Source organism: Pygocentrus nattereri, chromosome 8, assembly GCF_015220715.1.
Source record: "Pygocentrus nattereri isolate fPygNat1 chromosome 8, fPygNat1.pri, whole genome shotgun sequence".
Classification (NCBI taxonomy): domain Eukaryota; kingdom Metazoa; phylum Chordata; class Actinopteri; order Characiformes; family Serrasalmidae; genus Pygocentrus; species Pygocentrus nattereri.
Window position 1 is genome coordinate 7,299,232 of NC_051218.1, and position 23,953 is coordinate 7,323,184.

Here is a 23,953-nt window from a genome sequence, read left to right on the forward strand (position 1 = left end):
TAGGGAACTGGCCCTGTGACCGGAAGGTTGCCCGTTCAATCCCCAGTGCCGACAGTCCATGACTGAGGTGTCCTTGAGCAAGACACCTAACCCCCAATTGCTCCCCGGGCGCCGTGGATAGGGCTGCCCACCGCTCCGGGCAAGTGTGCTCACTGCCCCCTAGTGTGTGTGTGGTGTTTCACTTGCATGGATGGGTTAAATGCGGAGATGGAATTTCCCCGGTTGTGGGATCGAAACAGTATCACTTACTTACTTACTTAAGTGGATCTGATCAAATGGACCAATGGTGACCCCTACAGACTGTCACTGTGGACTGTATGAACAGGTTGGCCAGTCATTTCTGGCTGCGTTTCTTTTTTATCTATATAGTGCTTACTGACCGTGCACATCACTGTACAAATGCAGTTTTTCAGACTCGATCAGCGATAGGAGCGGCTTTCAGGCGCCCGGAGCGTTACTGAACTAGAAAAACCTGCTTGTAGCTGCAGGGAACCATGACCTGGAATTCATCACCAGAATCCCTAAAACTTTTTAAAAACTATTTACTTTATTCCTGCCATGTCATTGTTTTTCATCTTCTGCTCTTTTATTTTTTTCATCCTTATCTGATCTGTTATTTGTGAAGCTACTGAACACTGGTCAGGGGTAACATTCTGACCACCTCCTTGTTTCTATGCTCATTATCTATTTTATCAGCTCCACTTGCTGTATAGCTGCACTTTGTAGTTCTACAGTTACAGACTGTAGTCCATCTGTTTCTCTGATACTTTGTTACCCCCTTTTACCCTGTTCTTCAGTGGTCAGGACCCCCATGGACCCTAACCCTAATGGTTTAACAGGTGACCTGTGACCCACTTTTAGGATTTGAATGTTTTCTACAGGAAACTAGTGGTAACCATTAAGCCAATTCCAACTAGGAAGCAAAAATATTAGGTTTTAACGTTATAATTATCTTTGTTCACAGGGTGAGCAAAAGGCTTCCAGACCCAGAAGAAACGCATCTCGAATTTGAGTGTTTTATAACATGACCACAGTTATGAAAGTTCGCTGTTTAAAAAAAAAAGACTTCGTTTTGAAATCTCTTTATGCAAATGACATTTTTTACGCTCCAACGACATCATGACAAAATAATCCACCAATAATTCTACATATCTGCACAAAAATAATGTTTTAAAGGTGATTAAAAAAAACTTTCGCCACTGAAAAGTCTCCACTGTTTGTACTGCGTAAGCGTTTTACAAATTCAAAGTCCCTCTTTCCTTTACCACGGTCAGTCTGTCATAATAATAATAATAATAATAATAATAATAATAATAAATTAATAGATTTTTTGTGCCCTGTTATGTCTGTATAAGTTGTATTGTAATGTCTGTATGTATTTATTTTTTTATTTAGTCTGTATTTCTCTATGTTTATGCCAGGTGGTAATTTAGTATTTTTTTAAATATAAGCTATAATATAATATAAGGTTTTTGGGTGCCTCTTAACATCTGGCCAGGGACAACAGAGCGAAGGGAAATAAGCCTATTCTGATGCAGTCCTATTAACAAGCAGTTGACCAATAAATTAATAATAAATAAAATAAAATAAATAAATAAAACATAATAACAACAGTAATGCTTATGTATAGAGCGCTTTTCACATTGAGTGAAAAGCTTACGGCGCTTTAAAATCAAGTAATATAGTTAAAAACAAATTATTATTATTATTTTTTTTTAATTGATGAGATATTAGAAGTACAGACACACAAGGTAACTACGTATTCATGTCTTATGTACCAAATAATTTTAGCCTCAGATGAGACAGCCAAAAGAAATAGCATATACATTGTAAAAATCCTTAATATATTATATGTATTATCTGTAAAGGTTATTAACTATTTCCTGCTAACTTTGTTTACGGTGATCACAGGCCGTTGTAGCTAGGGTCACCAGCCAACGAGCTTCAAAGTAAAAGTCACGCAAATGCGAGTCTTCCTCAAAATGATTACACAAAGCCACAAATGTCAAGGTGTAATTTTGCTGTTACCTCCTCCACTAAAATAAGTATTTAACCTTCTTCTCTAGACACTGGATTGTGGTTGTTGGCTGGGTTTTAAGCCAGGACATTGTGATCACCAGCAGGACAGCCTTGAGAAAAAAAAGTTGGGGTAGGTTTACTATTTCATTAGTTTATTCCCATGTTTACGAGTATTCACACAATGCCTTAATCGTAAATACCTAAATAAATCTTTAGAGGGCAACCCATGGCTGTTATGCAGTTGTTGGCATGCTTTCGCTACTTTACTGCTCTGATAAAATTAAAAGAAGTCCCCTGTCCACCCACTTCTGGGAACCACTCTCTGGACTACATGGAGGGAGATGTGTATTATCTAGCTTCATTTCTTATTGCTCTAGATATTGATGAAGGTACTTTTGCCGTCTTTCTAGTCATGGACCAGACCTTTAAGATGCACCTTACCCTCTCATTTTTCTCTGAGAAACTAAGAATTGTAGTACTGCAAATGATATGGTTGAGCATGTATTTTGTTCCAACTCAGGCCATCTGGTTCTGTTCTGTCGTCTTTCTTTATCCATAACAAATTCACGATTAAATAACTGCATTATTAGAGAGTAAGGTAAATAATATTTGATCATTTTCACACATATTTTGTGCATAAACACACAAGGCATAAATATGAGTTCTGAAAATGTATTTCAGTTTAAATAAAGATGCTAAAAAGTGTCTAAATCTCTGTGTGAATGAAATGTCAATGCTACCCTGTTGGTTCCCGGTGGTGTTAGGTTAAATATTCAGTAATGGTGTTTGGTGTTTACTTGAAAGAATCCTAATGGTTTTCCTGATTAGAGAGGGTAACCATCAGTGTTTTAGTTCATCCTAACGGTTCTAACGGTCTTTTTCGTGGCAGGGTGGTACATTTTAGTCGTGAGCCCAACGTTTCACGTATGAGCAGGGCATTTTAGATTCATACACGAGGATATGTTGTCATTTTACATATTAAATGTTTAATTTTAAGTTTGATCTTAATGCGATATACTTTACTGCCACAGTAGTTATTGGTCAGCGAGCTGAAATAAATCACACCATTTATCGGTTTTACTCGCTTTTATTTCCCCTCGAAAAATAAATTAAATTAGAAATATTATTTACATTCGAGCATTAAAATCCTTTAATAAGAACCTCAGAACCACCGTTACTCAGTGTAATGGTAATAGGTGAGAGTGCTAATACAGTGACTGGGCTGGAGGGTCGCTTAGCTTAGCTTAGCTTAGCTTAGCATAATTTAGCTCAGCTAGCTGCGACTAAAAGCTGGTTAAAACACGACTAAATGTTCCGTTTAGAGGCCGAACCCTATATTAGTTCATATTACAGCTTTCTTGGAGGTCAATATTGCGATAATTATCATAAAATAAGCGATAATTTGACTGTTTTATTGCGCTGCTGTGTAACTATTGTAACGGCTCTAGTTACCTCAGTAGCTAGTAACGTTAGTAAGGATCGTGTTTAGGCTACACTTACAAAGATGGTCCTTCATGGGATCGTTAGTAAAGACAGTGGTTCTGTTTAGAACCATGAGTTCTACATAGAACCATCTCATCATTAAATGGTTCTTACATGGTGTAGTAGGTCTTCAGGTTGATGGAGAAAATGTTGTGTGTGGTTCTGTATAGTACTGAGCCAAGGGGTTTACTGTTGGGAAGCTCCTAACAATAGCAGAACCCTTATAGAGGAAGCTATATAGAACCATTTTTAAAAAGGTTCTATATATAACCATATTCACCATTGATCTGAAGAACCACTTCACCAGGCAAAGAACTTTAAGAATGACATGATTCTATAAAGATAAACAGAACCATTCCCTTCACTAAAGAACCCTGGAAGAACCATAATAGAGTGTATCTAAAGGAAATATTTGAAGACTCTGTAGTAGGTGTTAATAATGAGCCATAAGCTAGTCTGAATCTTCTTTTTCAGACATAGCTAGGTAGTAATTTGCCATAAAGGGCAGCTTATAATACTTTTATTATAAAAATATACATTGTTTTATGTCTAGCTACCTAGATTTAGTAAAACTACATGCAGTGGTTGTTTGGTTCCACACTGTTTTGAGTACTGTATCCTGTGTAATAACTTTTCTTCTTTATATTTTTACGTTTGACCTTGAGGACATGAATGACTTCAGTGGACCAGAGTGCAGGTATCAAAGAGACTTAAGCAGAGGTTCGTTTGTTCCCTCTCACTGCCATCTGGAGTTCTCAACGAGCTTCAATGAAGGCGTTCATTCAGGCCCAGTCCAGCACTACAGAGACCACAGAGCACTACTTTATACCACACATCAGGATGGGCCAGGGTGTCCTGGAGTGGACAAGTCACTCAGGGACGATGATTTAGACTGTTACCGATTTTATTGTCCAGTTTCTTCTGACCCTTCTCCTTCTTTGGCCCAATACTCATCCGTCTCGTACCCCGATTACCTGCTGCATCAGGCCGGCCCTTGTCATTTCTTGAGTCCTCCACCAGGCCTCGGTAAACACGCACCGCACCCCTGGACGCCTGAGGAGGCTTTTCTCTGTGGGATGCCTTCAGTAAGTACATGCCTTCATGCAAGGGTCAATGAATCTGAATTTTCATCTTTCATATCTCTCTCTTTTTGATTTAAACATTTATTTTCCTGTAATAATAAAAAAAAAAACTCACTTTTGCCCAGAGGAACACACCAGTCAGTGGATTGAAATTAGCGTTTTCAATGATAAAAGACCAGATATCTGTATAAAAATGTTCTAATATGTTGTCCTGTACAACTTTGTAGGTTTCAAGTAATATAATTTATACAGGATGTCACCAGCAGGGCTCCGTACTCCTAGTGGTCCTTTCTTGAGTCCTATTCCGTCAATTAAGAGTCATCGATGCCTCTGCTCATCATTGTGGAAGCAATTTCTTCATGTTTTCCTGTTTACAGCTTCCTGGCAAATATCTGAAACCTACAAAGTTGCGCAAGACAACATACTATAATAGTGTTATACACATATTTGCATAATAACACATAGCCACGCCGTATTAACATGTGGGAAAGAGGTCCTAATGTGTGGCCTTGCCTTACTAAGCCATGATCAAAGCTATCTCTTTGACACACCTTACTTAGTTGTGGCCATGCATTGGGATCACGTTCCTACGCCTTAGTAAGTCATGGCCAGGATTTAGTTATCTCATACTCACACCATATGTCACCAGTAGGGCTCCGTAATGAGGAACACTAAGTTTATAGGCCTGATTCACCAAACGTTCTTAAGAAATTCCTTCTTAAACCCAGAACGCAGTTCTGATGAAGACTCTGACTCACTGATGTTCTCTTATGTGGGGTTTACTCTTAGGTAAGAACAGAATCTACTCACACTCAAGAACACAGAGGTGAGAACGGTTCTACGCTTTAAGAACACGTCATGAATCTGACAGAGACTTTTTCTTAGAACCTTTCAGAACACATCTAAGAACAACCTTAGGAAGATACTGGTGAATGAGGCCCAATGTTCTTGAATGCAATTAGCGGTAAAAAAGATAAATAAATAAATAAATAAATAAATAAATAAATAAGTTCTCAAAGATTCTTTTAACCTTATTCTCCAGGGTATATTTCGGCTTGTCCATCTGAATTTTTGTGACCAAATCGTAAGGCAAATTACTCAATAACTGCATAGATGGAATAAATGGACGGTTCGACTTTCAGTAGAAAAACAAACTGAGTTCAGCTTCTTTTATTGTAAGGGTTTAAAATGACATCACCATCTATTTGACTGGAACAAAGACCGTTATAGCCTCATATGATGCCCAGCTTCTGAATGTAGCTTGCGAAATATGAAAGTTATGAAAAATATGACCAAGTGCTTTTTAGAGATTAATTTTAATAATAAGTTTAATCGTTTTTTAATGTGGACGGCAATGTAATCTGCCATGTAGACTCTAAATATGCTATTTTTTACAGATTGGCAGAAATTACACCATAGTTTTGTTAACTGATTACTCAGTTTAATCACATTAACCGTCACAGACAGAAAACTGAGGAACAAAATCAAACCATGTGTTCAAAAACAGTTTAGCACACCTGAACTGGAAGTGCTGGTGAAGAAATCAGCCAAAAGGAAAAATCCTTGGTTTATTTTGACAGTTGTGTTGTGAAACCTATTTGTAGCATAAGAGGTTTACTCTGTCAATTTTTACACTCTGTGAGAAAGTGTAAGAAAGTGTTGTTGGGTTGAGAAATCATTTAAAAACATATTTTTAAGAATACCACTTGCTCTTATAATTGTTCTTAAAAGAAGAGTTATGAGAAAAATTAAGAAAATTCTTAAAAGGTTTTTAAAGAATAATAACTTACGCTATATTGCCAAAAGTATTTGATCGTCTGCCTTCACATGCATATGAACTTGAGTGGCATCCCATTCTTAATCCATAGGGTATAACAGCTTCAGTTCTTCTGGGAAGGCTTTCCACAAGGGTTAGGAGTGTGTTTATGGGAATTTTTGACTGTTCTTCCAGAAGCGCGTTTGTGAGGTCAGACACTGATGTTGGACGAGAAGGCCTGGCTCACAGTCTCCGCTCTAATTCATCCCAAAGGTGTTCTGTTGGGTTGAGGTCAGGACTCTGTGCAGGCCAGTCAAGTTCTTCCACACCAAACTCGCTCATCCACGTCTTTATGGACCTTGCTTTGTGCACTGGTGCGCAGTCATGTTGGAACAGGAAGGGGCCATCCCCAAACTGTTCCCACAAAGTTGGGAGCATGAAATTGTCCAAAATCTCTTGGTGCTGAAGCATTAAGAGTTCCTTTCACTGGAACTAAGGAGCCAAGCCCAACTCCTAAAAAACAACCCCACACCATAATCCCCCCTCCACCAAACTTTACACTTGACACAATGCAGTCAGACAAGTACCGTTCTCCTGGCAACTGCCAAACCCAGACTCGTCCATCAGATTCCCAGACGGAGAAGCGTGATTGGTCACTCTAGAGAACACGTCTCCACTGCGCTTTACACCACTGCATTCCACGCTTTGCATTGCGCTTGGTGATGTAAGGCTTGGATGCAGCCGCTCGGCCATGGAAACCCATTCCATGAAGCTCTCTGTGCTGTTCTTGAACTAATCTGAAGGCCACATGAAGTTTGGAGGTCTGTAGTGATTGACTCTGCAGAAAGTTGGCGACCTCTGCACACTATACACCTCAGCATCCGCTGACCCCACTCTGTCATTTTACGTGGCCGACCACTTCGTGGCTGAGTTGCTGTCGTTCCCAATCGCTTCCACTTTGTAATAATCCCATTGACAGTTGACTGTGGAATATTTAGTAGTGAGGAAATTTCACAACTGGACTTGTTGCACAGGTGGCATCCTATCATGGTACCACACTGGAATTCACTGGGCTTCTGAGAGCGACCCATTCTTTCACTGATGTTTGTAGAAGCAGTCTGCAGGCCTAGGTGCTTGATTTATACACCTGTGGCCATGGAAGTGATTGGAACACCTGAATTCAATGATATGGATGAGTGAATACTTTTGGAAATACAGTGTATCTACACTTTTTTTCTTGAGTATGTAGTTAAGAAAAAAGGCACATTTAAGATTTTCTTTCACAAGACACCAAGAATAGAATAAATAAAATAAGCAGAATAAAGTTAATAAAATTCATGTCCAGAATGAAGATTTAAAGTAAATTTTAATATTCACAATGAAGTTCTATAGAAAGGTTGTCCCATATTTCCCAAACATTGCCAAACACTGTTGTTCTTGTTTGAGTAATTTGAAACAAATTTACTAACCTTTTCCTGAACTTTTAATCTGTATTATGGTTTAATCTTGTGTTGTGACAGGCGGAGATGCGTGAAGCTGTGGCCAGCATTAACTCGGAGGGAGCAGACGAGCTCTACAAACAGGCCTGTTCCAGACACAAGTCTGCTGGAGAGCTCAGACAGTGTAACCAGCTGGACATGGGCCAAAATGTAAGATCTAACCAGAACACTTACACTCTTAAAAAGATGGTTCTATAGGGGTTCTTATATGGTTCTTTATAAGACACTGGGCCTCATTCACCAACCCTGATTAAGAAGAAATTTCATCTTAAAACCCTCTGATGTAGTTTTGATGAAGATTCTGACACTAAGTGTTCTCCTATTTGGGATTTGTTCTTAGAACAAAGAACAGAATCTACACGAACTGAAGAGCACAAAGGTGAGAACAGTTCTGCGCTTAAAGAGTACGTCATGAATCTGACGCAGACGTTTTCTTAGGAGAACAAATTAATTGGTGAACGAGGTCCAGTGCTTCTAAATAGAACCATGAGCGCTCAGTGAAGCATTTATGTGCCTAGAAGGTTCTTTGCATTGTGAGGTGGTTCTTCAGATTGCTGGAGAATGTGCATGTGAGTTTATACAGAACCTTTTTGAAAGAGGTTCTATATAATATTGAAAGGGAGTTCTTCTATTGGTACAATGTCAAACAATAGAAGAACCTTTTTTGGTGCCATATGGCCCAACACAGCCAGACAGGTCAGACATGTGTGGTTAAAACCATTTTTACTGGAGTTCAACACAAGTGTAGTCAAAGAACAAGCCAAAGGTAAGACCTGATGAATCCAAAACATACATAACAAAAGAGATCCAAACAATCCGTTCAGATTTACAGCATTTAGTAGATGCTCTTATCCAGAGCGACTTACAAAAAGTGCTTTGTTGTCACTCAGAGAACGTATCTTTGATAGTTACAATTAGCTCAGATACTGCTAGAAACAAGAGCCCATGTTGATACCCAGAGAAAAAGGAACAGAATTAAACAGCGCAGTGCTATACTTTGCAATAAATACTTAACTCAGTGCTCAGTTAAGAGACAGTCTCCAGTCTGTGTTTTTTGACAGCGAGAGACTCTGCTGTTAGAACAGCCAGTGGGAGTTTGTTCCACCACCTGGACTCCAGGACAGAGAACAGTTTTAATACTTGTCTTCCACGTGTCTTGAAGGATGGCGGGTCAAGACGAGCTGTACTTTAAGCTCAATGGGCTCAAGATACAGTTCGAGTTTTGATCAGAGCCATCAGGAAGGCCCATTTTTGGCTTTGTATCATCAAGGTTTTAAATCTGATGCAGTTACAAGAAGCCAGTGAAGGGAGCGCAGCAGTCGAATGACGTGACTGAACTTATGAAGATTGAAGACAAGCTGTTCTGCTGCATTCTGGATGAGTTACGGGGGTCCAGTGTCCCGCATACAATGTTAGAAATAAAGGTTCTGTGCAGGTACATTTTTTATTCGAGGTACAAACAATGTAAATGTTCCCTCAAAGGTTCTACAGTGGTTTTAAGGTCCAATTGTGAACCTTAAATACATTTTTCCCAGTGGAAAAGTATGAATTTGTATCTTTTCATAACCAGGGTGTGTGGAGTCAAAACACTCTCAGAAATGAAGGCATGAAACTGTCACTGGGACATTACCCCTCTTGTCTCTGAGGTGGTACCCTCCAAGGTACATCTCAGTACCTTTAGGCATGGAACATAACTGAACCATAGTCCATTGAAATGATATTTATAAGCTATACTGACTCCGCACACCCTGTCTCACCCTCAGGCTTTTATTCTAATGTTCTGATTTAAAACATTTGGTTATGAAAAGGTGTAAATGTACTTTCCCACTGCAAGAAACTTACATATGGTTCACAATTTGACCTTAAATCCTCTGTTGTACCTTTAAGGGCTTGTTTACATTGTTTGTACCTTGATTAATGAAAAATGTACTTGTAAAGTACCTTTATTTCTAACAGTGTACAACTCAGAAAACATAATTTCAATGGATTATGGTTCAGTTATGTTCCCTGACTAAAGGTACTGAGATGGACCCCTTGAGGGTCCCACCCCAGTGATAGTTTCATACCTTTTTTCTGAGAGTGTAGCCAAGGGCAAGTTGCAGAAGTCAAGCCTTGAGATGACAAGAGACTGCACAAGCACCTGGGTGGCCTCTTGAGTAAGAAATGGTCGGATCCTTCGGATGTTGTACAGGAGAAACCTGCATGACAAAACAAGAATCCAAGACAAAAGGCAGACAAAAGGCAGAATCCAGAAAAACAGGCAATGGAAACAGTACACAGGATAAGCAACGATGAACATGAAAACCACTCAGTAGCTCTATGTAAAAAGCAATACCTCACAAACACCTAGACTACAAGCCTGGGATTTTATACTAACTAAGACTTCATAATCAGACATAGCCGTTGCATATCAATATTCAGGTGAGGGAGAAGGGAGTTATTAATTCATTGAAGCTGGGTCAGAGGGATGCATGACATATGGAATTGTTTTTTAGAAACATATGTGCAGTTAAGAAGCATGTTTCAGTAGCAAAAATCATTTATTACCAACCTTATATTAACAAGAACAAAAATAAAGGTGCTAAAAATGTCCACGTTTGGTTCTTTAAAGAATCTTTCATTGGATAGGTCTTTAAAGAACCGATGTAAATGAGATGTGAGTATGAGTGTGAAGAACCTTTTTAAAGTTAAACTTCTAAAATGATTGACGGTATGTACATCCAAAAAAAATGTTGTTATTAAGATATAGAAGTGCATCATTCTGAGGAGTGAGGCAGTGTGAACTTAACAGAGTTGATTCTGTGTTTAATCTTTTTTCAGTCAAGCCATCCGCTCACTGTTTTAATGCCACCTCGTGAAAAGACGGGAGAGAAGCTTGCAGTCCAGAATGGAAATATGTGTCAGGTACTACCTCAATGAACTCTAATGTACAGATACAGATTAGGGCAGATTAGACCAATAAGTCTATCATATCATTTGATATATTGTTTAACTTTTTTCACATAAGATTATATTATTGATTGTAAGTTTTTTTACTTCCTTAAAAATCATACGTATCTGTGCTAAAAGTTTCACATCGTTTGGGTCGTAATAAACATCAGCAAAAAGAGTTCTACTGTAACAAGTAGAACCATTTGGTGCTCGCTTCCACTCTTTCTGAAGAACCAGTTTATCAGAGCGTTAGTCTTGAGTGTGAGTAATCTGTTGTGTCTGTGTTTGCAGGTTGTGTGTGATGTAAATGGCGGAGGGCAGATGGTTTTACTGAATCACTGCAGCCCGAGTCAGATTATCCACCCCATGGTCCTGGGCCACAGTGTGTCCAGTGCTGAGCCCCCACTCTATACTGCAGACCACCCACACTCTCCTGAACACTGTCCACTACAGGGACGAGGTAAAACATCACTACAGTGTCATCCATTAGCACAATACATCTCTTATAATGTCTAGGACCCAACAGTACTTTGACAGTACAATGACTGTAGCATTGACTGGCCTTGACTGACTTCCAGGTGATGGACCTGTAAGCCAGGTGCCGGGGGGATACACTTCTCCACCATACCTGTCCTCCTTTACCAACTCCAATACCCACCCGTCCTCCAACCTCATCTCTACTGCTCCCGGCTACACCTTCAACACCATGCCAGGACCGTACACTTCACAGGTCTGGAGCTACGATGCTAATGTAGCCAACAAGTAATGGAAGCTCATACCATTATTTAGCATTATGCTAAGTGCAGGGCTAAGTCACCACTCACTCACCTCAAACTGGGTTTAAGTTGTTCAGTATCTCTAATAGACTTTATTGTGGTTTTTGGCACCGTATGACTCACTGTCATGCATAAATGTGGACTAACGTACAAGTAGCAGACATGAAGAAGCCATGTGAAAAATTACATGACTGACATATGTATATGTATGTGTGTATATATATATATATATACACATACACACACACAAAGGGTAATTCAAAAAGATTCCTCCGATTTCAAAGCGGCATATTTTTACAACCGTGAGGCGTCTAGGAACCAATCACAGTTCAATCGTAAGAGGGGGATTTGGAGTGTCTCCGGTCAGTGGAAGATGGCTCCCTTCAGTCTAAGATTAGATGAGACCCCTGAGCAGAATGCGTTCTGCGTTCTCCACTTCAATAAGAGTGAATCCGTCATAACTGCAGTGTGATTTTCATGGACAGTGAAGCTCCAGCAGCTCAGAGCGTTCGTCGTTGGTTCCACAGCACTGGACAATCTTCGAAATCGCACTGAAAGAGCCGCGAGTGCGGCGACGCCCGACATACTCACCCCAGTATGGGATGAGTTTGACTATGGCGTAGATTAGGGGTGGGAATCTCTTGGCACCTCATGATTCGATTCGATTACGATTCAGAGGCAGTGATGCACTTATAAAACGATTATCGATGCATCTTTTTTTTCTATAGAGGATTTCTATTTTCTCATTGCGTCAGGACTTGGTAGTTTTAAAGCAAAGTATTTGTAATGATCTAATGGATTTACTTCCGATATTTTATTAATTTGAACTTTTATTAATAAATCAAATGGAAGTGATGTGGTGAGTAACCTGGAAGGCTCTCATTCACTGCTCTTGTTTGGAGCACATGAGACGCTGCTGCCACTCATCTGTGATAAAATGCGCTGTTAGGGTGAAATAAGATCCTGTGATAATGGATGTTCACGCAACACATGTTACAGCCATCCTGTCCGTTTTCTTTAGTGATTTTTTAACTTCTATTTTGCTCTCTGTGTCAGTTAAATATCTTCGAAAAGGACGTGTGCAACATAGCGTGAAAGCCCTGTTTCACAATGATTGAGAATTGGTGTGCAGGTCACATAGCAACGTTGTGTTATTCGCATTTATAAGCACACAGTTGATTTCCTGGCAAGTTCAATCTGCAACGAGAGACTGTCAAACACTAAAAGCTAAAGCTTGCATTTTAAGTCTGCATTTTTGTCTGTATTTTAACCCAAATTACACTAGGACATTAGCCCATACTGAGACATACTGGACATAAATGTTGTGTCTCCCAAGGTGGTCTGATTTTTGTTGAAAGGACAGAATGTGCCCTCTTAACATTTGAGTTGTGACTCCTGACCTAACCTGGCTTTAATGGAGAGGGAGCCAGGGGGATCTCTCACTCATCCAGACTGTCTAGGTTCTGCACTTCCGCACTTCCAAGTTTTGCCTTTTGTGTTCCATCAACATTACGGTATAAATGAAATATTTAGAAAATCGGTTTTTGACATTTATTAATCGATTCAGAATCGTTCATGTCTGCATTGCGATGCATCTAAGAATCGATTCTCCCCAACCCCCACCCCCTGCCCACCCCTAGTGTTGATGTTGTCCGTACAGCCGGAGGAGCATGAGTGTGGAAACTCATGCACACACGTATATAAATACATACATAAATTTATGATTGAAATGTATGATTGACTGAGGAATGTTATGATTTTTTCACAATCCCGGCATCATTCTGCTGAGCACTGGATGCTAAGTAATGACTGGTTAACCATTTTTTACCTTAGCACAAACAAAAACAAAATGCTCACATTAGATATTTTCTATAATATTCAGTCTGCAGCCTGTCTGGTCAGATTCTGGTGAAGAGAGGCATAGCAGGAATACATCGTGTTTCAATGTTCAAGTTCCTGTGAGCTTTTTGGGAATGACTAAACAAACTGGAGTCAGCCAGAAACCAACCGAACACAGTTCAGCAAATACAGTTGGCTGTGAAACGTTTTACAGACTAACTGGAACAAAACCACATTGAGCGTCATCTGGAGGAAACTGATAAAGCTGAGCTGAACCTGATATTCACACAGGTTTTTGACTTTTGGTAGAAGAAATCACAGATATTAAAGCTCTAGTGACTGAATCACAGCTGTGCCGTCACACATTCCCTCTCAGAATCAGAATCGAGCTTTATTGGCCAGGTATGCTACGCGTACAAGGAATTTGGGTTTGGTTACAGGAGCTCACAGTGCACAGTATCAGACAGTCATTCACATGTAATGAATAAAATAAATATAAAATATAACAAAAATAAAACATGCATTCCTACCAAGAGTGAACCAACACTGTAACATGAATATATAACAGATTCCACAGTCTTTACATAAAATGTAAATACTCAAATGACCCAAAGTCACGTTTTTGTTTCATCCTCAGTTTTCTATAATGCTTTTCATTCCTGCAGTTCCATCAGACTCCCTGTGCTGCTCGTGCTGATACAGTGGAGACACGCCACAGTGGAGCCCAAACCGTACGGTACGAACATACACCTCATGTCCTGTACACTTACTGGAGGACATTTAGGTCAAAGCCCAGTTGGCGTCTGTTGTGCTGTTTTGAACATTTTTCTTCTGACTTTAAACGACTTCTACATTATTTACATCTGTTGTCTACTTCTAACGTGTTTATATTAATTTTAAGAGATCTTAATGTTTATTCAGTGCCTGGGAACGGTCAAAGAAGCCTTGCAACTGCACAAAATCACAGTGCTTGAAACTGTAAGTATTTATCATTCATTTGTTCATTCATTCATACATTCATTCATTCATTCATTCATTTGTCATGGCTAAGTGTGCATATTAAGAGGCCATATCTTACAATCTTCTTGCCCTATAATAAACATTTATATTTTATATACCAAAAAAAAAACTTCGTTAATTTGTACTCTATGTCCCTTAGAATTAAAGAGATTTCTTTGTTATTATGCCTTTAAGGTATATATGTAAATGAGCTTTGTAGGAGTCGTGCCTCATTCAAAAAAGTAGTTCAGGGTGAAACATTCCTTATAACTTTGGTGTAAGTGGCCGGAGTTAAACTGCTGTAGGCCAAATAGGCAGATGTGGTGTTTTTTGTGACATCAATCACAAAACAGGCTGTATTTGTGTGTGTCTGTACAGACTGGAGAGTCAAACCTTCTGTACAGTTCAGCAGTTCAGAGTCATTTGGAGTGATTTGATATGAGATAGTTTTACAGTGATGGTGATAGGAACCAGGGGTCGCCATGACTACAACACAAATATAGACATTTTATTTACCATCCAGAAGCACCAGTGAACCTACACGGGTTTTTATATTAAATTGTGATTATGGTAAAATAGTGGAAAATCTGAAATAATACATTTTCTTTGGGAAATATTTTGTCAACAACATGCATGTATCTTTCCGCCATGAATACATGGATTTAAAAAAAATGGCCAAAATCTTTTCAGAACTATTGCAAAGTATTCCTCAGGCATCAGGCAGTGTATTCATAATGTATCCTCTTAAAAAGCGACGTTTTTCTTACATTCTTCTCGATTTATTATTTAGAGTTCAGTAAAATGCAGCCAAGTCGCTTACTCTGTTACATTAAAACACCAAATAATTTGTGTTCCTTTTTTTACAGTGTGAGTTGTTTTACTAAGCAGATCTCTCGACAGGTACTGTGACTGCTTTGCAAACGGAGAATTCTGCAGCAACTGCAAATGCATCAACTGCTGTAACAACATTGAGCACGAGTCTGAGAGATACAGAGCCATTAAGGTACAACATGTTCCAACATTTCTCTACAGCCACCTCAGTCAGCATCATACTTCAGAATCAGAAAACACTTTGTTTGCCAGTACATTATGGGATCAAAACACTGGCATGTGAAGAAATAACATTTAGGATGCATAGAATGCAAAGGACATTAAGAATGTATCATAATCACAGTACATAAACATATGCAGTGTACAAAGTGCAAATAGAGAAGGAAGTTAGGCGCCTACTTAGTGTAGGGCAATAAAATTGTTAGTGCTGTAGAATAAAAGAATAAAAAAATTAGTAAGTTAAAAGTAGTAATTAAATTCCAAACACGCACTACTGCCCAGCAGAGAGGATAACAGAAAACCGTCCACTTCCATCAGAAAGCCTTTCTATTTTGGATATTGTCATTTTTTTCTCCATGTTACTCTTTCCTTTGATTCTACTGATGACATTTCACTTATCTGGGCTATTTCAGACCTGCTTGGAAAGGAACCCGGCGGCTTTCCGTCCAAAGATCAGCAACAGGAAGTTGGGGGATGTGAAAAATCGACACACGAAGGGCTGCAACTGCAAGCGCTCAGGCTGCCTGAAGAACTACTGCGAGTGTTATGAGGTTAGGGGCAGATTTCATTGTTTTGGGGCCCTGGCTAAAGGACCCTCACTGTAAACTGGAATTCACATCACATTTCACATGTCACATCTGCCGACTGCCATTCTCTGACCCCCTGCTTGTTATTACCTACCTTGCATCAGGAATTAAACTTGCACTTGACTCCTGCCCCTCGTGTGAAGCAGTTTGTGACATCACAGAGTGTTAAAAGCTTTCTTTCTTCATGGTATTTGTCTGCCTTCACAAAGTTGCGTGGCCACATATCGCCCTGAAATAGTCCAATAAAAACTTGGGGTTCGCTACGTTAACCATACTGAGAATAATCACTATATTTCGGCACAGGTTATTTAACAAGAGTAGATCATCGCTCATAATAAAACATCATAACTCCATTTTTTTCTCCATTTTTTTAGCCCATGCCATATTAATGAATATATAAGTGATATCATAAAAAGTGACCTGAGGAGAAATCCTGCAAATTAATTAATCAGCAGTCTAAATAAAATAGAACGATCACTAAATCTTACACAGTACTGTGCAAAAGTAAATTCAGTAAATTGTGCTCATGATGTAACTGAAGATATTAACAAGTCTCTGTGGTGGCTGTGAAGCTGTCAAGGAAAAATATGGACCCAAGAATTTCTTGTTACTTTTTATTGTTTTTGTGTTTATTTGAATTATGAATACGACTTTATTCTAATGTATATTGTGATAAACTCACTGCTGAGGTAAAATTTTGCTTAGATGCCTAAAACTTTCGCACAGTACTGTATATAAACAATATAAAATGATAACAGTAGAACAGTTAAAATGTATGTCATTTGAAAGAGCTGTGAACCAGCCGATCACATGAACAACGCGCAAATTCCCATAGTTTACAGAGACTGTGGAGCCTTCAGTCTGACAGCCACAGCTGCCCAGCAAAACACCAAAAATAACTTTTGTATATAATTCCCGATTTGTATTTACTGGGAATAAACGGCATTTGGTGAAACTACTTCACAAGCGAGTCTGATGACTAAGACTGCCAGCAGAGGATAGTGTATTTGTCAATAGACTGTGTCAGATAATGGATGTCAGAACTGAGGGAATTGCACTGGGCAGGAGTGGGACAAATGATTCAGATTTTCTGCGGCAGCAGGCGGGAGTGGGACTGAAAAAATAGTCCTGCACAGACCTCTAGCGCATGGTCCTACCAGGATCTGACCGGACATCATGATGAACCTGTATGATGTTTGTGTTACAGGCCAAGATCATGTGCTCTTCCACCTGCAAGTGTGTTGGCTGTCGGAACTATGATGGAAGTCCAGTGAGGCAACACACAGCATGGCAAAGCCCTGATGCCACTGACATCTACAGCACTGGCTCCAAGTGAGTCACACTTATTGCTGGCAATTGCTAAAGCATAATATAATTTTTTGCTCCTCATTTTTAACTCGCAGTTTACTTAAACAAGTGGAGAAATTGTACAGAAAATGCAGATTCGAAGGTTTTAGTCCTTTTGTGTTTGCAAGTAGAAAAGACGTTGATGTCAAATTATTGTTGCGTTTACAGCTTTGCAGAAGAAAAAAAACAACAGATCAAAATGTCACAGCGCTGAGATTACAATTAAATAGCTCCAAACAAACAAGCAAAACAAATTTGAACAGCATCAGGGTAATAAAGTGAGCTCATTCAACTTAACAAATGCTGCCCAGCAGGACACAACTCACTCTGCCTGTGAGATGTAGGTATTTAATTTTTCTTCTCCTTCTAATTATCCCATCACCAAAAATGTTTTATATTACAGTTCTGTTTTGAATTTGAGGATAAAAGAACAGGGACTTGAGTTCCATTTTAGCAGTTTCCTGCTCACCAGAAAGCTGAGGTTTATTGCCAAGATTACTGTGATGTTGAATGGAACAGGGCTGCTATTACTGAAGGAGCTCAGAGTTTGAGGACTCCAGAATTAATATATCAGACTTAAAACTACCGACATCGCAGATTCATACAGGATTAAAATCACAGATCTTGTCGGTAACCGAAAAGGTTTCTTTTATTGTTTGATGTCAAGTTTGTAACAATAGAAGAAACCTTTTAGTGCTATATACAACCCTTTTCATGCAATGGGTTTTTTGAGTGTTCATGGTTCTGTAAAGAACCATTTTCTTTACTGAAGAAAAAGAAGAAAACCCTTGAAGAACCATCATTTAAATGTGTAGTGCAGAAATAGTATCTACAAAGGGCTGTTGTGGCTTCAGTTTTTCATTTCAGGTGAGCTCCTGATTCCACTTATTTGGTCAGTTCAGTCTTCTAAAAATTGATCGGTTTGATTGTACACTGTATGGTCAAGAGTATTTGGACACCTAACCATCTTACCTGTATTAGCTTGTGGGACATCCTGTTCCAAAATCCATGGACATTGATATAAAGTTTGTCCCCACCTTTGCACCTTTAATGGCCTCCGCTCTCTTATGGGAAGCTTTCCACAAGATTTTGGAGAGTGTCTATGGACATTTATGGGCATTCAGTCAAAAGAGCATTTGTGAGGTCAGACAGATGTTGGACAAGAGGGTCTGGCTCACAATCAACATTCTGTTTCATCCCAAAGTTTTTCAGTGTGGTTAAGGTCAGGGCTCTGGGCAGGCCACTGGAGTTCCTCCACACCAAACTGGTCACACCATGTCATGCTGGAACAGGAAAGGGTCTTCCCCAAACTGCTGACACAAAGCTGGAAAGCTGGAACTGAGAGCCCTGAAAAACAGTCCAGCCCATCATCCCTCCTCCACCAAACTTTACTGCTGGCTCTGCATTCCTGTAGGTAACGTTCTCCTGACATCCAGCAAACCCAGATTCATCATCAGATTGATAGATATAGAGGATTCGTCACTCAGAGAACACGGTTCCACTGCTCCAGTGTCCAGTGGCGGCGCTTTACACCCCTCCAGTTGGCGCATAGCGATCTTAGGCTTGTGTGCTTCTTCTCAGCCACGGAGACCCATTTCATGAAGCTTCAGATGCACAGTTCTTGTGCTGATGTTGTTTCCACAAGCAGCAACAAGACCCATTCTATTGCCAGTGCTTGTCTATGGAGACTGCATGGCTGTGTGCTTGATTTTATACACCTGTTAATGGTGTGTGGCTGAAACACCTGAATTCCATAGAGGGCTGTCCACATACTTTTGGCCATATAGTGTATATAAAAACTATAATAATAGCTCTGGACTTCCATGGGTTAAGAATACATCTACACACTGCCATATCTGATGGTGTATGTAATGAACTAAAGTACTGATTTGGTGGATGCTGTATTTAGCTACACTTTCCACTTTTATCTCCATGGCCCAGCATGACTCTCTAATAGGTGAGATAATGAGTAGTCCACAGGTCAGCCTCACTGTTCCTGCATCCTGTGATTCTGTCTTTTTTTCAGTGTTTTTCTCCCACATCCAGTTCCTATGAAGGGAGATGTGTGACACGCTTGTTAAATGCTCAATTAAAGTCAGCAGTAGCGATGTGTGAAAGACTACGTGAGGCATCAATCTTTCGACAAACTGGTTAAATTTTAACAAAACAGGAATAAGCAATAAAAATTCAAGTTTTAGTGCAGTGAAACAAAGGGCATTTAGCCCATTGAAGCATAAGGACTCAGGAGTCTTATTAAGTTAAATGAATAACTGACTCTAAATGTAGGTATTGTGATATAAACCAAGTCTGTTCTACAGTTTCTCATTAGGCTGAATGAATAACTGACTCTAAATGTAGGTATTGTGATATAAACCGAGTCTGTTCTACAGTTTCTCATTAGGCTGAATGAATAACCGACTCTAAATGTAGGTATTGTGATATAAACCAAGTCTGTTCTACAGTTTCTCATTAGGCTGAATGAATAACTGACTCTAAATGTAGGTATTGTGATATAAACCGAGTCTGTTCTACAGTTTCTCATTAGACTGAATGAATAACTGACTCTAAATGTAGGTATTGTGATATAAACTGAGTCAGTTCTACAGTTTCTCATTAGGCTGAATGAATAACCGGCTCTAAATGTAGGTATTGTGATATAAACCGAGTCTGTTCTACAGTTTCTCATTAGACTGAATGAATAACTGACTCTAAATGTAGGTATTGTGATATAAACCGAGTCAGTTCTACAGTTTCTCATTAGGCTGAATGAATAACCGGCTCTAAATGTAGGTATTGTGATATAAACCAAGTCTGTTCTACAGTTTCTCATTAGGCTGAATGAATAACTGACTCTAAATGTAGGTATTGTGATATAAACCGAGTCAGTTCTACAGTTTCTCATTAGGCTGAATGAATAACTGGCTCTAAATGTAGGTATTGTGATATAAACCGAGTCTGTTCTACAGTTTCTCATTAGACTGAATGAATAACCGACTCTAAATGTAGGTATTGTGATATAAACTGAGTCTGTTCTACAGTTTCTCATTAGACTGAATGAATAACCGGCTCTAAATGTAGGTATTGTGATATATACCCAGTCTGTTCTACAGTTTCTCATTAGGTTAAGTGTTCTGTAAAGCTTGTCCAACCTCAAGCAATTCTTTTGAAAGAACACGTTCATGGGAGAATTGGTCAGTTCAGTGCTATAATAGTATTTACTATATATTGTATAGTCCATACAGAACAGTTAATAGTAGTTAGTGAATAATAAGTCTAGAGTTTATGGGGTTAAAATAAAAGGGCTGTTCATGTTATAAATCTAGCCCAGTCTCAGTTCTTTAGTCTTATATTTCTGGACTGTGGTCTTGTTTTTTTCCACCCATCAGTAGCAGGGCTGCTTGTTTCTGCTGGTTTATAGAAGGTGTGTTTGTGTTGATAGGTGTCCTCTCTCCTGCATCACGCCCGATGTTGTGGAAGCTACATGCGGCTGCCTGCTGGCCCAGGCCGAGGAGGCCGAGCGGGAAGGGCACACGCGGCCTCACGCTGAGAGACTGATTTTAGAGGAGTTTGGACAGTGCCTGACGCAAATCGTGCGCTCAATATTTAAATCCACAGGTGTGCAGTGGTAGATCAGGAACTGCATCCCCCACCGTTACCACAGGCCATTTTAGGGACGAGGGAAAACACACACACACACGCACACATTTTCTAAGCTGCTTCTCCCTCAGGGTCGCAGGGGGTGTGGGAGCCTATCCCAACTGCCATCGGGCGGAAGGCAGGATAGGGAAAACACAGTGCTTTCAATTTGCCTGATTTTGAATACGTCAGGTTGTTTGCACATATATTTCTGGAAGGCTGAAAGCACCATTTTTTTATAGTGTGTGAAAATATTCCATACAGTATTTCAGCGCACTAAACAACAGAGCCTTGAATTTTTCACGATGTTCAAATGTGTACATTATTTCCGCAAGAATAAAATATAAACATGCGTCACAAAACATGCAATATATCACTGTTGTTGGGTGGAAACCTCGCATCTCCATTTTTGACATTTTTTCAGTTTTTGACATAATTAAAAATACCTGTTACCCGCTACATTATATGTGAATTTCATGATGAATGGACTAAAAGAAATGACCTAAAATGACTTGGGGAAAAAGTCAACTTCCATTTACTCATATTAAAAGTAAAGTAGGTTTTTTCCTTCTCCTGTAAAAGTTACCATTTTGGAGATATGAGATTTTCTTCTGACGACACATATATATATATAAGCACCACAATTTTGTAACAGATTTTATTTATAGTGAAATGATGCACACATTTTATTGCACGGTTAATGCACTTTTAGTAGCTCAGTGGCAACTGAAGTGCAATTAATATGTTAGATGTGTTCTGATATGTTTACATAAGCACCTTACAGTAATTTAGATTATTTTCCAATTTATTTGTGCACTTATTTATTATATATTTCAGTATATTTTTCTAAATATTCTATAGTTGTTTTTTGTTTCTCATACCTCCTTAATTTATGTTCATCTCGACTTCATATGACTAGCTATTTCAAAATATTCTGTACTATTCGCAAACGAACACCTATATTTACAGCACCTCTCTAGTAATTCTATACAAGTTATATAAGTTATACTATTGTCTATGAATTTGTTTATTAATGATACAGATTGTTTAACTGTTCTTTCAAAAATGCAATATTTTATCGGATGAAAACATCTGAGATGTTCACCAGAACACCAATGTTTCAGTGTATGCTGTCACATATAGAGAGTACTTGGATTCTGTCAGCCTGTATTCACCCAGATGTGTCTGTTTCTTTGCTTTAAATAAATGACATCACTCCAGCAGTGAGTTTCTAGATGGAAACAGCAGCATGGAGACTGATTGTGTGACTTTGGAGACTGGGGTATATGGTAAACCTCACTATTGATCTTCATTATGGCGGTTGTGTTCTTGACGTCAGCTTTTGGAGGGTTAATATGGGCGGTTTTCCGTGATAGGACAGTCTATGAGCCTGAGCCGTTTCTCACAGTAGGCTCTATCGAACCAGGGGCCCTGCGGCTCCTGATGGGAATAAAAAGGCAGAAGAGAACCGAACCGATCAGAATCATCAGCTCCGTCTCGTCAGCAGCCTTTCCTGGTAGGGAGAAAATGGTAAATACTCTTGTGCAGCTTTTTGCTCAGAGCTCGATGTAAATCTGAAACCGATTGTGTTTAACTGATGATTCCCTCGTGAACAGATAGCGAGGACTCGGGTTTTATGGACCTGCTCAGTCGTGTTTGTGATTTTGGTGGCAGAGTCGGAGTGCGTTCAGAAGGTAAGAATGTTTCTCCTGTTTTGATTTTAATTGAATGTCATTACATTTAATTAACTAATGTGTGTTTTTCATACATGACCAGACAACTCTGTCGAAGAACTGGGGGCCGCAGTCCATGCTGTATCTGAAGGGTAAATGTGAGTGTTCCCTTATTTACTGACACAAACTGACTTAGTATAATCAAATGTGTAATCAATACCCAGCTGGACACAAACCATCAGATACCACATTGGTTAGTGCTAAAGCTGTGCTTTCAAACAACTGTGAACTAATTTTCCTCCAGATGGCTGGAAATAAAAGCAGAAATGAACTAAAACTGTAAATATTATATGGGAAAAGTAGGTTTTTATCTAAGTATTTAAATAGAAAATATACATACACATAGACAGTATATACAATAAACAGACATAGAAACATAGAAGACTCAGAAACTGAAGAAGGATCCATATGCAGATTTAATAGTAGAAGGGGCAATCCAAAACTCGTGGTCAAAAGGTATAGAAAAAAGGTCAAAACCAGTACGTCCATCCGAAAACCAATCATCCAATACAAAGGGGCAAAAGGCAAAGGCAAAAATCCGAAAGTCCAGGCAGAGAGTCAGAAACACAAGACAGGTAGACATTCCGAAACGCTTAGTATGCAGACACAAGTGAACTGGCAATACTTGGCACTGCCTGGCTGAAAGGAAGGGGTATTTAAGCAGTGGCTGATTACTGAAATAAGGTGCAGGTGGTTAATTTGGAAGAAGGCTGGTATTCTGGAGAGCGAGACCTCTGGTGGCCATACAGCAAATCGCTGACAGACCGAAAGAACAGAAGACGTAGAAACTCCAAAAATGTATGTGGGGAAGTTTTTAATTAGTTAAAAATGAAAAATATATATTGAGGGAAGGTTTTTGCGCAGTAGGTATCTCCTCGCAGGTGTGTTGCTAGACTTTAAATGCTTTCTTGAGACTTTTTCAGAGAACATCAATTCTCCTTTACATTGAGCTTCCAGTCATTTAAAACTAAAAATGAAATTTAATGATAATTATATAATAAACATAACTCATCTGTCACATCGACTAACTAATAAATAAATAATTTAGCTTTATTTATAATTCTGTATATTGTTAATTTGTGTAAAGGATGGAGGTTAGATTTATATTTTTATCGTTTTTATTTGTAGTATTATATATTTTGTCTATAAAGTAACAAGTAACAAACTGTAATTAATTACTTGCTTGTTAATTCTCTTCTTGTTTCTTTTCTTTTTCT

At 39.1% G+C, this 23,953-nt stretch overlaps 1 protein-coding gene across 2 annotated transcripts; it reads left to right on the plus strand.

The window, feature by feature from the left end:
- Positions 1–1,967: 1,967 nt before the first annotated feature.
- tesmin (testis expressed metallothionein like protein) lies at positions 1,968–21,379 on the plus strand. Of its 2 annotated transcripts, none has more exons than XM_017723485.1 (12): positions 1,968–2,149; positions 4,167–4,586; positions 7,860–7,988; positions 10,659–10,742; positions 11,061–11,229; positions 11,348–11,499; positions 14,050–14,120; positions 14,306–14,362; positions 15,284–15,386; positions 15,847–15,984; positions 17,228–17,352; positions 20,807–21,379. In XM_017723485.1, the coding sequence occupies exons 2-12, from the start codon at positions 4,170–4,172 to the stop codon at positions 20,994–20,996; spliced, it is 1,635 nt and encodes a 544-aa protein (XP_017578974.1). In that variant the 5' UTR covers positions 1,968–2,149; positions 4,167–4,169; the 3' UTR covers positions 20,997–21,379. The 2 variants fall into 2 exon arrangements, with proteins under 2 accessions (XP_017578974.1, XP_017578975.1); XM_017723486.2 differs by lacking the exon at positions 1,968–2,149 and adding an exon at positions 5,373–5,409 and having other exon boundaries at positions 4,533–4,586.
- The last annotated feature ends 2,574 nt before the right edge of the window (positions 21,380–23,953 follow it).

What these genes read in the sequence shown, in the direction of transcription:
- tesmin (XM_017723485.1), top strand. Translation starts at nt 4,170, where the DNA reads ATGAATGACTTCAGTGGACCAGAGTGCAGGTATCAAAGAGACTTAAGC. An exon ending in TTCTCTGTGGGATGCCTTCA is followed by an intron (nt 4,587 to 7,859) that starts GTAAGTACATGC and finishes GTGTTGTGACAG; the next exon opens with GCGGAGATGCGTGAAGCTGT. An exon ending in AGCTGGACATGGGCCAAAAT is followed by an intron (nt 7,989 to 10,658) that starts GTAAGATCTAAC and finishes ATCTTTTTTCAG; the next exon opens with TCAAGCCATCCGCTCACTGT.